This window comes from Tupaia chinensis, unplaced genomic scaffold (assembly GCF_000334495.1).
Source record: "Tupaia chinensis unplaced genomic scaffold, TupChi_1.0 Scaffold144336_1, whole genome shotgun sequence".
Lineage (NCBI taxonomy): Eukaryota > Metazoa > Chordata > Mammalia > Scandentia > Tupaiidae > Tupaia > Tupaia belangeri.
The window spans coordinates 1,319,406-1,333,992 of NW_006204194.1; the positions used below are offsets into that span (position 1 = coordinate 1,319,406).

General features: G+C 43.8%; 1 protein-coding gene and 1 pseudogene across 1 annotated transcript; both read right to left on the reverse strand.

Moving 5' to 3' along the window:
* Positions 1-4,888: 4,888 nt before the first annotated feature.
* On the reverse strand, positions 4,889-6,906 carry LOC106733662 (zinc finger protein 548 pseudogene; annotated as a pseudogene).
* Positions 6,907-6,916: 10 nt separating this feature from the next.
* LOC102500028 (zinc finger protein 548) lies at positions 6,917-14,579 on the reverse strand. Its single transcript, XM_014583526.2, has 3 exons — positions 14,555-14,579; positions 10,433-10,559; positions 6,917-8,443 (listed from the first exon to the last, which is right to left on the reverse strand). Exons 1-3 carry the CDS (start codon positions 14,567-14,569, stop codon positions 6,990-6,992), a joined length of 1,596 nt encoding a protein of 531 aa, XP_014439012.2. The 5' UTR covers positions 14,570-14,579; the 3' UTR covers positions 6,917-6,989.
* Positions 14,580-14,587: the final 8 nt, after the last annotated feature.

Consider the following 14,587-nt stretch of genomic DNA (forward strand, 5'->3'; position numbering starts at 1 on the left):
TGACAAGATACATCAACTCCAAGAATTTCTCCAACAACATTGCCGATGGTCTGCTGGAACGGTCTCCTCCCTTTCCCACTCTCCCTCCTTGGCCCATTGATTCTATTTTTAATTGTTTGCTCACTGGGACCTGTTATATGCAGCCTATCCACTATACTAGATTGGAGATGGAAAACCAACACTCCTATACTAGTCTTGCCTGAGGTGCTGAATCGGTTAGCCAAAGACGGGTAAGAGAGTCTGATGAACCCAATAACTATTCAGTCCTTCCACCTAAGACAGGAAGCCCATCATAGCTATGGGACTCTCCAATGACGGGTAAGAATGGACATATGGTTCCATAAATGACTCCAACCTAAGACAGGCACGATTCCCCCAGGCCTTTTCCTCATCTCTCAAATTAAAACAGAGAAGGGGGAAAGTAATTCTACAGAAACATACTTGTGACAAGAGAAAAAAAATTAAGATCCCAGGGAAGTATGAGAGACACAGATCTGAGAAGTCAGAGAATGAGGCAGAGCCTATAGATGCCCTGGAACCTTGGACAAACTCAGGATTAAGAGCCCAAATTTTGATTATTTTTCAAACTTGAAGACATCATGTATTACCAGTGTTCAATCAACCTATATTGGCCTGAGGACTCTATACTTGAGTGGCCAATCAGCAGCGTTGCTCCAATCACAGACAGCCCTTTAAAAAAAAAATTGCCATAGGGAACCAGCAGTGGAGTTATAAGTTGCTGGACACCCCCACATGTCTGACCACAGTTTGAGTCCCAGACCTGGTGGCTCACTTCCTCTCTCTCTCTCTCTTTCTGGTCAAATTAAAATTAATGAATGAATAATTTTTAAAAATGTTGTCATTGTGTACACCCTAGAAAGAGACAGGACATGGTGGTGGTAGGGGACCAGTAGCCAGCATGGTGGTCATAGTAGCTCAACTACCACATAGCTGATTGTGGTTTGAGTCCTGAAACTGGCAGCTTGCTTTCTCACATTCTCTGTCTCTCTCTGGTCAACTTCAAAAAATAAAATAAAGGGGCCAGCAGGTGGCGTGATGGCTAAGGGTGTTGGACTCCCACATGGTCAACTGTGATTCGAGTCCTAGACCTGGCAGCTTGCTTTCTCACTTTCCCTCCCTGTCTCCTTTCTCTCTCTCTCTCGCTCTGTCCAGGTCTGGTCAAATTTAAATAAGTAAATAAATAAAGCTAAATAAAGTAATTCTTAAAAAAAAAAGATAATTAAAAAAAATCCATTACAATTAAAAAAAAAGAGAAAGTGAGAAATCATTTCTGAGGGGAGATGGCCATGTTAAAATCCCTTCTTCATATTCCTGGAATTTTGGGCTCACAAACACCCAACTGCTATGATTTTCAAGCCACCAAGTCCAGGACTCAACCACAATTGGCCTGTGGCAATCCAACACCATAACTACCACAGCACCTGCTAATTCCAAGAGCCCACTATTTGATCTGTGTTCATACATCTAAACACCAAGTTGTGATCTATCTAGCTGCTTATTTACCTCACTTCCCTCACTAGTTTATTTTTAAGATTTAATTTTTCTTTATTTATTCATTCATTTATATTTTATCTTATTTTTTTAGAGGTTTTTGCTATAGGACATGTGCGCTCACCAGAAAGAGAGAGACAGAGAGACAGAAAGAGAGAGAAATCACTCCCCAGGGTGGATGGCCACCTGCAATCCCTTTTCTTCCATTCTCCTCTTGGGATTTTGGGCACGCATGCAGACGTGCCTGGTGTGAATTTAAGCCACCGGGTCTGGGACTCGAACCACAGCCGACTAAATGGCAGTCCCGCAGCAAAGTGCCATCTGCTGGTCCCTCGTTCATTTACTTTAATTTGACCAGAGAAAGACAGCCACAGAGAGAGAAGGAAATGGAGAAAGCAAGCCACCAGGTCAGGGACTCCAAGTGTGACTGCCCATGTGGGAGTGTCCAGCGCCTTAACCACCATGCCTCCTGCTGAGCCAAATAACTTTTTTGTTGTTGTCATCGTTTTTTAAAGAATTTTTTTTTTTAATTTATTTATTTTAATTTGACCAGAGAGAGAGAAAGCAAGCCGCCAAGTGTGGGACTCGAACCGTGGTCAGTCATGTGGGAGTCCAGTGTCCTTAACCATCACACCACCTGCTGCCCCTCCCCCCATCACTTGTTTTAAGGTCACTTTTCTTTCCCACTCATAAAAGTTATAAACTGCATGGCACCTGAGTTCCTCAGAAACTATTCAGGGGAGAAGGGATGCCTGATTTGTGAATCACTTGTTGCTCAAACTCTGCTGAATCAGGTTGTTTAAAGTTTTTCTTTTGACACCAACATAGAAGAAGAAGTGAAGATAATTAGAAGAGTTGCCACAAAGGTAAAAATCAAGAGCGAAATTGTGCTGTCTTATTTTTTACTCTAACAATGTTCAATAGGTGCTTATTGGATTTTAAACACAACAGTAGCTATATAGAACATATCAGGAATAGAACTGCCAGTTGTAATACATGTCTCTATTTTTGTCCTAGGTCCTGTATTGACTTTGTCAGGATGCCTTAAATGTCTTGTATTTGGCTTTTAACAATACATCACAAAAAGTCAGCATTTAGTTTTCTCTCCTGCATTCGGTTACATCACTTAGTGGCAACATTAGCTGGAAATTATACCTTAACAAGATCTGGACAATGCTTTATGAGCTCTTGTGCAAGATTGGTGAATAAAGACCAAAAGAGACTGAAAATAATTTTTTGAGAGGTTTTTGCTATAGGGCGCGTGTGCTCACCAGACACAGAGAGAGAGACAGAAAGTGAGAAATCACCCCCAGGGGGAATGGTCACGCTGCAATCCCTTCTCCTCCATTCTCCTCTTGGGATCTTGGGCACGCACACACACGCACCTGGCGTGAGTTTTAAGCCACCAGGTCTGGGACGTGAACCGCGGTCGATTACGTGGGAGTCCAGCAACATAGCCATTACGCCAACTGCTGGTTCCCTAAAAATAAATTTTTTTGAGAGATTTTTTCCTATAGGGTGCATGTGCTTGCCAAGGAGAAATCATCACCCAGTGGGATGGCCATGCCACAATCCCTTCTCCCCCATCCTCCTCTTGTGATTTTGGGCATGCACAGACACATGCCTGGCATGAGTTTTAATTGGCTGGGTCCAGGATTCGAACAGTAGTCAACTGTGTGGGAGTGTAGTGATGTAACCATTATGCCATCTGTTGGTCCCAAAACTCTTGAGTTTTTAAAATTCAGTTCCTGTCCCTGGACTGCCACGTGGGCAACTACAGTTTGAGTTCCAGACTGTTGGCTTGAAATTCATGCCAGGCATGTGTGCGTGTGTGCGTGTGTGTGTATGTGCCCAAGATCGAATGAAGAAGGAATTGCGGTGTAGCAATCCTGGCAACATCCTTGGGGAGGTGACTGCTCACTTTCCCTCACTGTCTCTCCAGCAAGCACATGTGTCCTAAGGCAAAAACCCCTAAAAAAAAAAAAAAAAACCCACATAAATAAATTTCAGTTCCTGAATGCCAGACTTCCCAAAGGCTTGTATTAGAGCAGTGTCAACTTTGTTTGAGGACACTGACTTATAAGTAGTGCTCTCCCCTGCAGGCACCCTAAGTTTGCCTTCTTTGCATCAGAAACCAAGTTCAATTTGGCATCACAAATCAGCAACTTTTTCAACAATTCAGCCTCTCCTTATGGTTAATTATGAATTCAGACATATAAATGGCAGAACTGACACAGGTATAAGACTATAGATGGGCCAGGGCCAGCAGATGGTATAATGGTTACATGGCTGTACTCCCACATGGCTGACTGTGGTTTGAGTCCTGGACCCAGTGGCTTGAAAATCACACCGGGAGCAGGTGTGTACGTGCCCAAGATCCCAGGAGAAGAATAGAGGAAAAGGGATTGCAGCATGGTCATCCCCCCAGGGGATGATTTCTCCCTTTCCTTCTGACTCTATCTCTGGCAACCACACATGCCCTGAGGCAAACACCTATGGGGAAAAACAAAACAAAACAAAACAAAAACAGACTAAAAGCCAGGCCACCCCATGGTGTTATGGTTAAGGTGACTCAGTCCCATATGGCTGTTTTGAGTCCCAGGCCTGGCACTCTGAGAAACATGCTGGACCCATATGTGTAAATGCTCAAAATCATGAAAGGGAGAGATGGATTGCATAGTGACCATTCCCCACAGAGAGTTTACTCACTCTATCTTTTGGGTGAGTACACCTACACTCCAAAATAAATTTAAAAGGGGGGGGGTGGTGGCTGGTGGCATGGTGTTCAAGGTGACTGGAGCCCACATAGCTGACAGCAAAGTTCAATTCCCAGACTTGACAGTTTAAAAAATATGCCAGGAGCATGTGCACATTCCCAAAATCCCAAAAGGAGAAATGGAGAAAGGATTGCAGCATTGCCATCCCTAGGGGGTGCTTTCTCACTCCCTGTCTCTCTTCTGTGAGTGTATGTGCCCTCTAGCAAATTAAAAACAACAACAACAACAACAACAACAACAACAAAAGAACCAGTTGGTAGTAGTGATAATGCAATGGGAGCCTCATGGGAAAGGTCCTAGGTTTGAGTCTCAGGACCATAAGCACGCCAGGCATGCACACATGCTTGAGATCAGGCCAGCTGAGACTAGGGGTAAAGCACTGTATAAAAACCCTGTTAGGGGTGCCTGTCTCTCTCATAGACACACAGAAGAAATAAACTTTTTTTAAAAATTAAAAATAGGGGTGTGGTGGTTAAGGCAGTGGACACTCCCATATGGCCGACCATGGTTCGAGTTCCAGACCTAGTGGCCTGGTGGCTTGCTTTCTCACTTTTACTCTCTCTCTCTCTGTCTCTACTCAAATTTAAAAAATAAATGAACAAATAAATGAAATGAAATATTATTAAAAAAAAAGACTTTAAAGAAAATAGAAATACTATATAACCCATTGTTCCCATTTCTAGATATATACACAAAAAAGAACCGAAAGTTTCCAACAGACTGTTGTACAATCATCATAGCAGTATAATTCCCATAGCTGAAAGTGTCCACTGATAGATGAATGAATAAAGTAATGTGTGTGTGTGTGTGTGTGTGTGTGTACATACATACATACATACAATGGACCTTTATGTCATCTCAAAAAGAAAAGAAAAAGAGTTCTGACATGTTACAAAATGAGAGACCCTTGTAGACATTATCATAGGTGAAATAAGCCTGTCATGACTCCACTTGTATATTGCCGATAGATAAAAAATTCATAGATACAGAGCATAGGAATGTAGCTGTCAGAGGCAATAGGAAGGGGAATGAGAAAATTTTTAACGGGTATAGTGTTTCACTTCTGAAGGCAAAAAGTTATATGAAAATAGTAATGTATTACTGAACTGTCCAATTAAATAGTCAATGGAAAATAGTCTCCATTGTGAAGTCTCTGTTTAATGAAGCTGCCATCATACCTAACGAATTCCCCATATTCATAGAGCACGTAGGCCTTTCCTCATTGTGGATTTTCTGGTGATGAACTAGGTGGGACTTCCTAATGAAGGCCTTCTGGCATTCACTGCACTCATAAGGTCTTTCTCCAGTGTGGATTTTCTGGTGCTCAACAAGTATATGTTTATGGCTAAATGCTTTCTCACATTCACTACACTCATAAGGCCTTTCTCCAGTGTGGTTTCTCCAATGTTTAATGAGGTTGGAGCTGTACCGGAAGAATTTCCCACATTCACTGCACTCATAAGGCCTTTCTCCAGTGTGAACTCTCTGATGTCTAATGAGCCTGCAGTGATACCTAAAAGATTTCCCACATTCACTGCACTTGTAAGGCCTTTCTCCTGTGTGATTTCTCCAATGTTTAATGAGGTTGGAGTTGTATCTAAAGAATTCTCCACATACACTGCATTTGTAAGGCCTTTCTCCAGTGTGAATTCTCTGATGTCTAATAAGCGTGGAGTTATACCTAAAGAATTTCCCACACTCAGTGCACCTATAAGGCCTTTCTCCAGTGTGAACTCTCTGGTGCTTAATGAGGGTGGAGCTGTCCATAAATAATTTCCCACATTTGCTGCACTCATAAGGCCTTTCTCCAGTGTGAACTCTCTGATGTCTCATGAATGTGGAGCTGTACCTAAAGAATTTCCCACATATGTCACACTCATAAGGTCTTTCTCCAGTGTGAACCCTCTTATGTCTCATGAGTCTGTATTTGTACATAAAGGATTTTCCACATTCTCTGCATTCATAAGTTCTTCCTCCACTGTGAATTCTCTGATGTTTAAGGAAGTTGGCATTGTACCTAAAGAATTTCCCACATTCACTACACTCATAGGGTCTTTCTCTTGTGTGGATTTTTTGGTGTTCAACAAATGAATGTTTGCAATTGAAGGCTTTCCCACATTCACTGCATTTGTAATTGTTTTGTGAACTTTGAATCCCTGTTGGGCTTCCACTCTCTTTGAGGGAGGCTGTCCTGGAGAGTGCCTGAGACCACTGGCAAGTCCTTGCCACCCTCCCTGCATGGGAAAGTCTTCTCTCTCATGTGAACGCTGCCATTTTTTACTAATGAAGGTCTCCCCTCATCACTTCTAAAAAGACTCTCTCTTATTTGCTGCTTTTGGTGCTGATAAAGCTCTGCCTCACAAATGTACATCTCTTGCTCAGAATGTGTTCCATCATGCTTGGTCAGGTGTAGGATGTCTTTCAAGAATGGGTCAATTGTCTCACAGGGCTGGGTCTTCTGGGTAAAAGAACATGGCTTTGGAATTGTGACCTGTGACACTCCTTCAGAAAGTCCTTGGTCACAAGGTGCCTCCTCATCCTTTGTTCCATGCCAACAACCTGTAAGAGTGGAAAAATGCTGGTAAAATGACTTGATGGGAGGGGCAGCCCCATCACTTTTAACGGGTATAGTGTTTCACTTCTGAAGGCAAAAAGTTATATGAAAATAGTAATGTATTACTGAACTGTCCAATTAAATAGTCAATGGAAAATAGTCTCCATTGTGAAGTCTCTGTTTAATGAAGCTGCCATCATACCTAACGAATTCCCCATATTCATAGAGCACGTAGGCCTTTCCTCATTGTGGATTTTCTGGTGATGAACTAGGTGGGACTTCCTAATGAAGGCCTTCTGGCATTCACTGCACTCATAAGGTCTTTCTCCAGTGTGGATTTTCTGGTGCTCAACAAGTATATGTTTATGGCTAAATGCTTTCTCACATTCACTACACTCATAAGGCCTTTCTCCAGTGTGGTTTCTCCAATGTTTAATGAGGTTGGAGCTGTACCGGAAGAATTTCCCACATTCACTGCACTCATAAGGCCTTTCTCCAGTGTGAACTCTCTGATGTCTAATGAGCCTGCAGTGATACCTAAAAGATTTCCCACATTCACTGCACTTGTAAGGCCTTTCTCCTGTGTGATTTCTCCAATGTTTAATGAGGTTGGAGTTGTATCTAAAGAATTCTCCACATACACTGCATTTGTAAGGCCTTTCTCCAGTGTGAATTCTCTGATGTCTAATAAGCGTGGAGTTATACCTAAAGAATTTCCCACACTCAGTGCACCTATAAGGCCTTTCTCCAGTGTGAACTCTCTGGTGCTTAATGAGGGTGGAGCTGTCCATAAATAATTTCCCACATTTGCTGCACTCATAAGGCCTTTCTCCAGTGTGAACTCTCTGATGTCTCATGAATGTGGAGCTGTACCTAAAGAATTTCCCACATATGTCACACTCATAAGGTCTTTCTCCAGTGTGAACCCTCTTATGTCTCATGAGTCTGTATTTGTACATAAAGGATTTTCCACATTCTCTGCATTCATAAGTTCTTCCTCCACTGTGAATTCTCTGATGTTTAAGGAAGTTGGCATTGTACCTAAAGAATTTCCCACATTCACTACACTCATAGGGTCTTTCTCTTGTGTGGATTTTTTGGTGTTCAACAAATGAATGTTTGCAATTGAAGGCTTTCCCACATTCACTGCATTTGTAATTGTTTTGTGAACTTTGAAAAGCCATACCCTCAGTATCCCTGTATGGCTTCCACTCTCTTTGAGGGAGGCTGTCCTGGAGAGTGCCTGAGACCACTGGCAAGTCCTTGCCACCCTCCCTGCATGGGAAAGTCTTCTCTCTCATGTGAACGCTGCCATTTTTTACTAATGAAGGTCTCCCCTCATCACTTCTAAAAAGACTCTCTCTTATTTGCTGCTTTTGGTGCTGATAAAGCTCTGCCTCACAAATGTACATCTCTTGCTCAGAATGTGTTCCATCATGCTTGGTCAGGTGTAGGATGTCTTTCAAGAATGGGTCAATTGTCTCACAGGGCTGGGTCTTCTGGGTAAAAGAACATGGCTTTGGAATTGTGACCTGTGACACTCCTTCAGAAAGTCCTTGGTCACAAGGTGCCTCCTCATCCTTTGTTCCATGCCAACAACCTGTAAGAGTGGAAAAATGCTGGTAAAATGACTTGATGGGAGGGGCAGCCCCATCACAAATGTGTGTCAGATACACTCAAGATTAAGTGTATGGGATTGCAACAGGCAATGAACATTAAAGGAATTGAGAGGAAGACCTGCTGTACAGAGCTGACTTTGGATCCCATAATGGAAGAGTCCTAATGACAGGAAAGGACATAGGGAGGAGGTACAGTGCAGGGAGGAGGGGCAGGGTCTCCATTTCACTGCTTTGCAAAATGGCTTTCATGGCTCTGGTGACTAGTGAGCCCTGGGTAGAAGGTTGTGACCAGGGCCATTCTGTGGCATGGTGGTTAAGGAGGTTGAATCTAATATGGATTTTCTAATATTGATTCTAATATGGACTTGACTGTACAGCACAAGTCCCAGGTGTGGTGGAATGAAATATACACTGGATGCATGTGTGGATGTGCTCAAGATCCCTAAAGGGAGAATGAAGAAGAATAGATTGTGTTGTGACCATTCCCCATGATGGGGAGTGCTCTCTCACTTTCCCTCTCTTTGTGACTGTCTCTCTCTGACAAGCACATGCACCCTCTGGCAATATTTAAAATAAAAAAAGTAGTTCATGACCAGACCTAGAGAGCTCTTATTGTGACAGAGGAGCTGGCAATCAAGAACACTTTAGAAATAATGTGCACAGCTCACAACACCTAATCACAGGTCATATGTTGAAAGATGCTGTAATCAAGCAGTGGAAGGGAATGGGAGACAGGTAGTGCCACAGAGGTGGGAAGTATGAGGTGAGGGGTGGGAGGCAAGGTAAGCCAGAGGCTGGGAGTTATAAATAGCAGAAACAAGAGGAAGAGGTAGAAATGGAGTATGGCCACCAGCTCTAGCAGCACACAATGGTGGGCATGAGAGAAGTTCCTGTGTAATTTGAATGCTGCTCTGACATCTCACATTTCCCAACTCCCAGGCATCACAGCCACGTCCCTTTGAGCCTAAACTGTCATTGTGGGACTAATGTCCAATCTCCTACCTACATTTTTCAAAGTCATAAACTATGTGGGATATGAATGAGGCCAGTCCAAGGGGGAAAAACAAGGAAAGGGAGTGAACACCACAACTCAAAGTGACTCAGTCTGTGATATCCCACATTATATAATCATGAATACTTCAGGGAAGAGACTTGGAGAATCAATCTAGTGCACCTCCAAATTAGTGCCCAGGTGGGTATCTGAAATTGGAGACACGAGAAGGCACCAAGCATGTCAACAAGAACAAGTAGACAACTTGGACACACAGGTCTATCTATTTGGACAAAGAAACCTAACTAGGGACACGCAAAGCCAGTGAAATCTCTCAGCCAACTTCATTATTTCCATGTTCTGAGCCCTTTACTTATTTTTTAAAAGAATTATTTATTATGGGACCAGCAGTTGGCGTAATGGCTATGTCACTGGACTCCCATGTAGTCAACCGTGGCTCAAGTCCCAGATCCGGTGGCTTAAATTCACACCAGGCTTGTGGGCACTCGTGCCCAAGATCCTGAGAGGAGAATGGAGGAGAAGGGATTGCGGTGTGGTCATCCCCCCCTGGAGGGTGATTTCTAGCTTTCTGTCTCTGTCTCTCTCTGTCTTTCTGGCAAGCGCACGCACCCTATAGCAAAATCTCTCAAAAATTTTTTTATTTAACTTTATATATTTTGTTTTAATTTGACCAGATAGGGAGAGAGTGAGTGAGAAAGAGATGGAAAGTGAGAAAGCAAGCCACCATGTCCAGGACTTGAGTCATGGTCGGCCATTTGGGAGTCTAGCACCCTTAACCACCAGGGGATGGGCTGGCAGAGAAGTGGGATAGTGCACACAGCTCAGCTTTGACTCTCACAACACATATGCCAGGAAATCAAGAGGGAAAGTAGCAACCATGCTTGAGACAGAACTGCCTCTGAGAAAAAGAGAAAATCAGCACCCAGCCCGGGACACTGGGGAAGTGTGCAGTCCTTACCTAGTGAGGACAAAAGTGCCAAATTCTCCAGCATCACATCGCAGTACAGGAATCTCTGAGCCTCATCAAGGTGGCCCCACTCCTCTTGGGAGAAATATATGGCCACATCGTCAAAGACCACATGATCCTGCCAAAATTATGACAGTTTGACACATGAATAGCATTTGTAAAAAACTGTTTTCTTAGATTTTATATTTATTTTTTGACACCTATTAAATACAAGGCCAAACTAATAGCCAAATCTATTTATACCTCCCCTGTCACCCAGAACCCACACTGTGAAACACCTCATTATCTAACTCTCATACACCGAGCAATGTTCCCCTTGACCTAAACCAACCCAGGACCAGGCACCACAAAATTAAGGACAGCCCCTATGCCCACGTGTACTGATATTATTCAAACTAGCCAGACCTAAGCTAGCTGCCCTGCCCTTCCATGCCCTTTGGAAACCACAATAAAGGTTGTGGCCTAGCTTTCCCCTCACTCCTATCTTTTGCCTCCTGACCAAATTTGATGTATTGCCATGTGACCCTCCATTATGTGTTGTGTACTCTCCTTGGTAAATGTAAGGAATAAGGATTTTCTTACAATGTCACTGGCCTGTTCTAGGTGTCACTCACCACATGTCATGAATGTTTCCATACCTCTGCTAAGAATCTATGGAACATCTGTAACACAAACAAAATTGACTCTTCATATTCTCACTGACAGCTCTTCATACTATTGGCTTCCCCCTTCTTGGCCAATAGAGCTTGTCTCCTTCCAATCAAAGCCAAAATTCTCTACGGCCATTCATAAAAATTCCCCTCCCAACCTGCCTCTTCAGGTCCCTCACATTCTACATCACAAAAAGGAGACAGCTTTAATATGAAACACTTTCAGAAGCCAACCACTAACACCACCTCCACAACCATCACTCTTGTGTAGCCACCACCAATATCCACCTTAACTACTGCAGAAACATCCTCCAAGGTCTCCCTGCTTATACCCTCATCTCCACAGACTGTCCTCCACACTCTGGAGCCAGAGGGAGTCTCTAAAATCTGGAACGTATCACTCCCTATTCTGCTTCAAATCTTTCCTAGTTCCTATCACCCTCAGATTATAGGCCCAGAATTTCTGGTTGTCATTCCAGGTCCAATGTCTGAGTACCTCTATCTACTGCCCACACTTCCTGGCATTCCCACATTACAATTCCCTGAAAATTCCAGTGCAGTCTCACCTCCAAGCATTTAAACATTCTGAATACAGTGCTCAGGATGCCCTGACATATGTTACCCCATCAATTGTCAATAATAGGAACCACTCCAAATAACCCAGACCAAGGGACCAGCAGTTAGCGTAATGGCTATGTCGTTGTAGTCAACTCCCATGTAGTAGACCACGGTTCGAGTCCCGGACCCAGTGGCTTAAAACTCATTCCGGGCATATGGGCGTGCGTGCCCAAGATCCCGAGAGGAGAATGGAGGAGAAGGGATTGCGGCGTAGCCATCCCCCCTGGGGAGGTGATTTCTCGCTTTCTGTTTCTCTGTCTCTCTGTCTGGCAAGTGCATGCGCCCTATAGCAAACACCTCTCCAAAACAAAACAAAACAAAAAACCCACCCAGACCAAATTTAGGACACTGGATCTGCTGTAACCACACTCTAGAGAAATAATACAAAGAGAAGAACAGAAAAGTCTCAGGACACTGTTTTTCCTTCTATTGGGGTGCTAAAATAATATAGGAGATAAGTGGGATGAGTGAAAGGTAGGAAACACTCCCTCACCTGTGCAAGGTCCTTTTCTGCCATCACCAGCAGGATTTGACAGAAGAGGAAGGCCATAAGAAATGGACACTTGTGACAAGATGGATCCTATGGGCTCAGATGAACTACCACCTCTTCTCCCCTATCCTAGATCTCAAAATGATTGCAAGCTGAATATATCAACTTAGCTCTTTAGATCTCAGTGTTACCTCTTAGCAGCTCTGTGACTGGAAAAAAAAAAAAAAAAACCTGAATCTTGAGACCAGCAGATGGTGTAATGGTTATGTTGCTGGACTCCCATGTGGCTGACCACAGTTGTGTCCCAGACCTGAAGGTTTGAAACTCACGCCATGCACATAGGCGTGTGTGCCCAAAATCCTGAGAGAAGAATGGAGAAGAAGGGATTGCAGAGTGGCCATTCCCCTAGGGGGGTGATTTCTCACTTTCTGTCTCTGGCTCTCCACTGAATGCATGCATACTATAGCAAAAAAAAAAAATCTCTCTTAAAAAGAAAAAAAAAAAAGCCCTGAATCTTACTGAGCCTCAGTGCTTCTATTTATAAATATAAATACGGGACAAGAATGGTTCACACCTCACAGGGCTCATACTGATTTCAAACATTAGTAGCACATACTATGTATTAGCTATCACTGCCATTAGGATTAACAATTTTGTATGTGTTTTCAGTGCAAATGAAATAGCATTTTGAAGTTCTGGGTGGATAATTCTAGCTTAAGACTTTGGAGAATGTAGTAATAAAATTTTCCATGTAAACAAATACTTAGACTTAAATTAACATCAAAGCAGTTATAAAGTGTTCGCAGAAATCTAGCTTACTATCATTAAGTTCACTTCTAATTGCCTAACTACAGTTAGAGGAATATCGGTTAAGTAGCATATCAATGTTTCACCCTTTTTTTTTTCTTTAATCTGTGATAGAGTGCATGCGTGCGACAGAGAAAAAGAGAGAACAGAACTCTCCACAGAGTTTGGACATGCAGTAATTCCTTTCCTCCAGCATCCCAGCCTGACAGATCTTGAGTATGCCTGGTGTTTCAGGTAGACCAAGCTGGAAATTTGAATTACAGTTGCCATGTAGGATCCAGCTTCCCTTGAACAGTGCATTACTGTTGTGCCATGAAAGTGGCATCATTTTTAAATAGAGCTGTAGGGAGAGGCTAAGCAGGAAGATCAGATATTGGTCCCTTCTGCAACTAGGTGTGCCTGCTACATAATGCTTTGATGAGAGGTTGATGGGGACTCTGACTGGAGCAGTAGGTCATCCCCTATTGCCATGACGTGTTGAGGATAAAAGGAAGCAGTGTCCTGGTCTGGACCAGCAGCCCTACTGGCCTGGATGCGTATTCTCTTGTTACACAGAAAATGGCCCTAATAGCCATGGTTGTAGGTAGGTATAGATTGTAATCCACCTCACACCTATGTCTCTATCCCAGGACAGATCCTTACCCCATTCAATGCTCCCATTTTGCAGACAGGGGCTAGAATCCCTCCTCTTTCTGGAGAGAATATCAGCGTTGTGGATCTATTTATGACATGCCCTCTAAGCCTCAGTCCTCTCTTCCTTACCAAAGTCCATCTGAAACATCAAAAATACTAACCTTAAAACTTCCCCATTCAATCTGGTCTTGAGATCATGCCCTGGTCCAGTACATCCTCCAAGGCTTTTATATCTCTGACCTAGTCCTCTTCATCAGACTCCACAACTTTATGTGCATCTATCCATGTGACACCTCCATCTTGAGACATTTGGGAATCACCACGTCCCAAATCTGACATATGATTTTCTCCCTGAATCCCACTCTTTTGCTGAATTTCCCAACTCCATTCCTTCAAGAGGCAAAAACAAACCAACTAACCCCACCTTAGGATGGTTCTTTACTCCCTACTTCTTGCTCACAAACAGGAAATCCTGTTCACTCCATCTTTCAGACCTATCCTGAATCTCATCACAACTCCCCTCTACTGCCACCAACCTGGTCTAGCCCCCACAATTCTCCTGAGTTGACTGCACTGGCCTCCCCAGTGTAAACGTCTAACTCTGGGTAAGCCCCTCCTATAGCCCTCTCGACACAACCTTCCATGGCTTCCAGATGCTTCGGTGCCACCTCAGGCGAGACTCCACCTCATCCTGTCACCTGCGGACAGAAAACACGCCGGGTTCCCTAAGCTGCCGACTCAGCACCCACAGGCCGCTGCATGTGCTGTTCCGGACCGGAACTCTCCTGCACACTTCACCAGGCAGGCTGAAAGGGGCCCGCACAGACCCGGGGGCTGACCTGCAGTGAACCGAGGAGACGCCTCTCCACGGCCTCGAGCACCGGGGCTGGGGTCGGTTCGGGACGCGGCACCCACCTGAGCCGAGGTCATGAGCACGGCCTCCGCCCG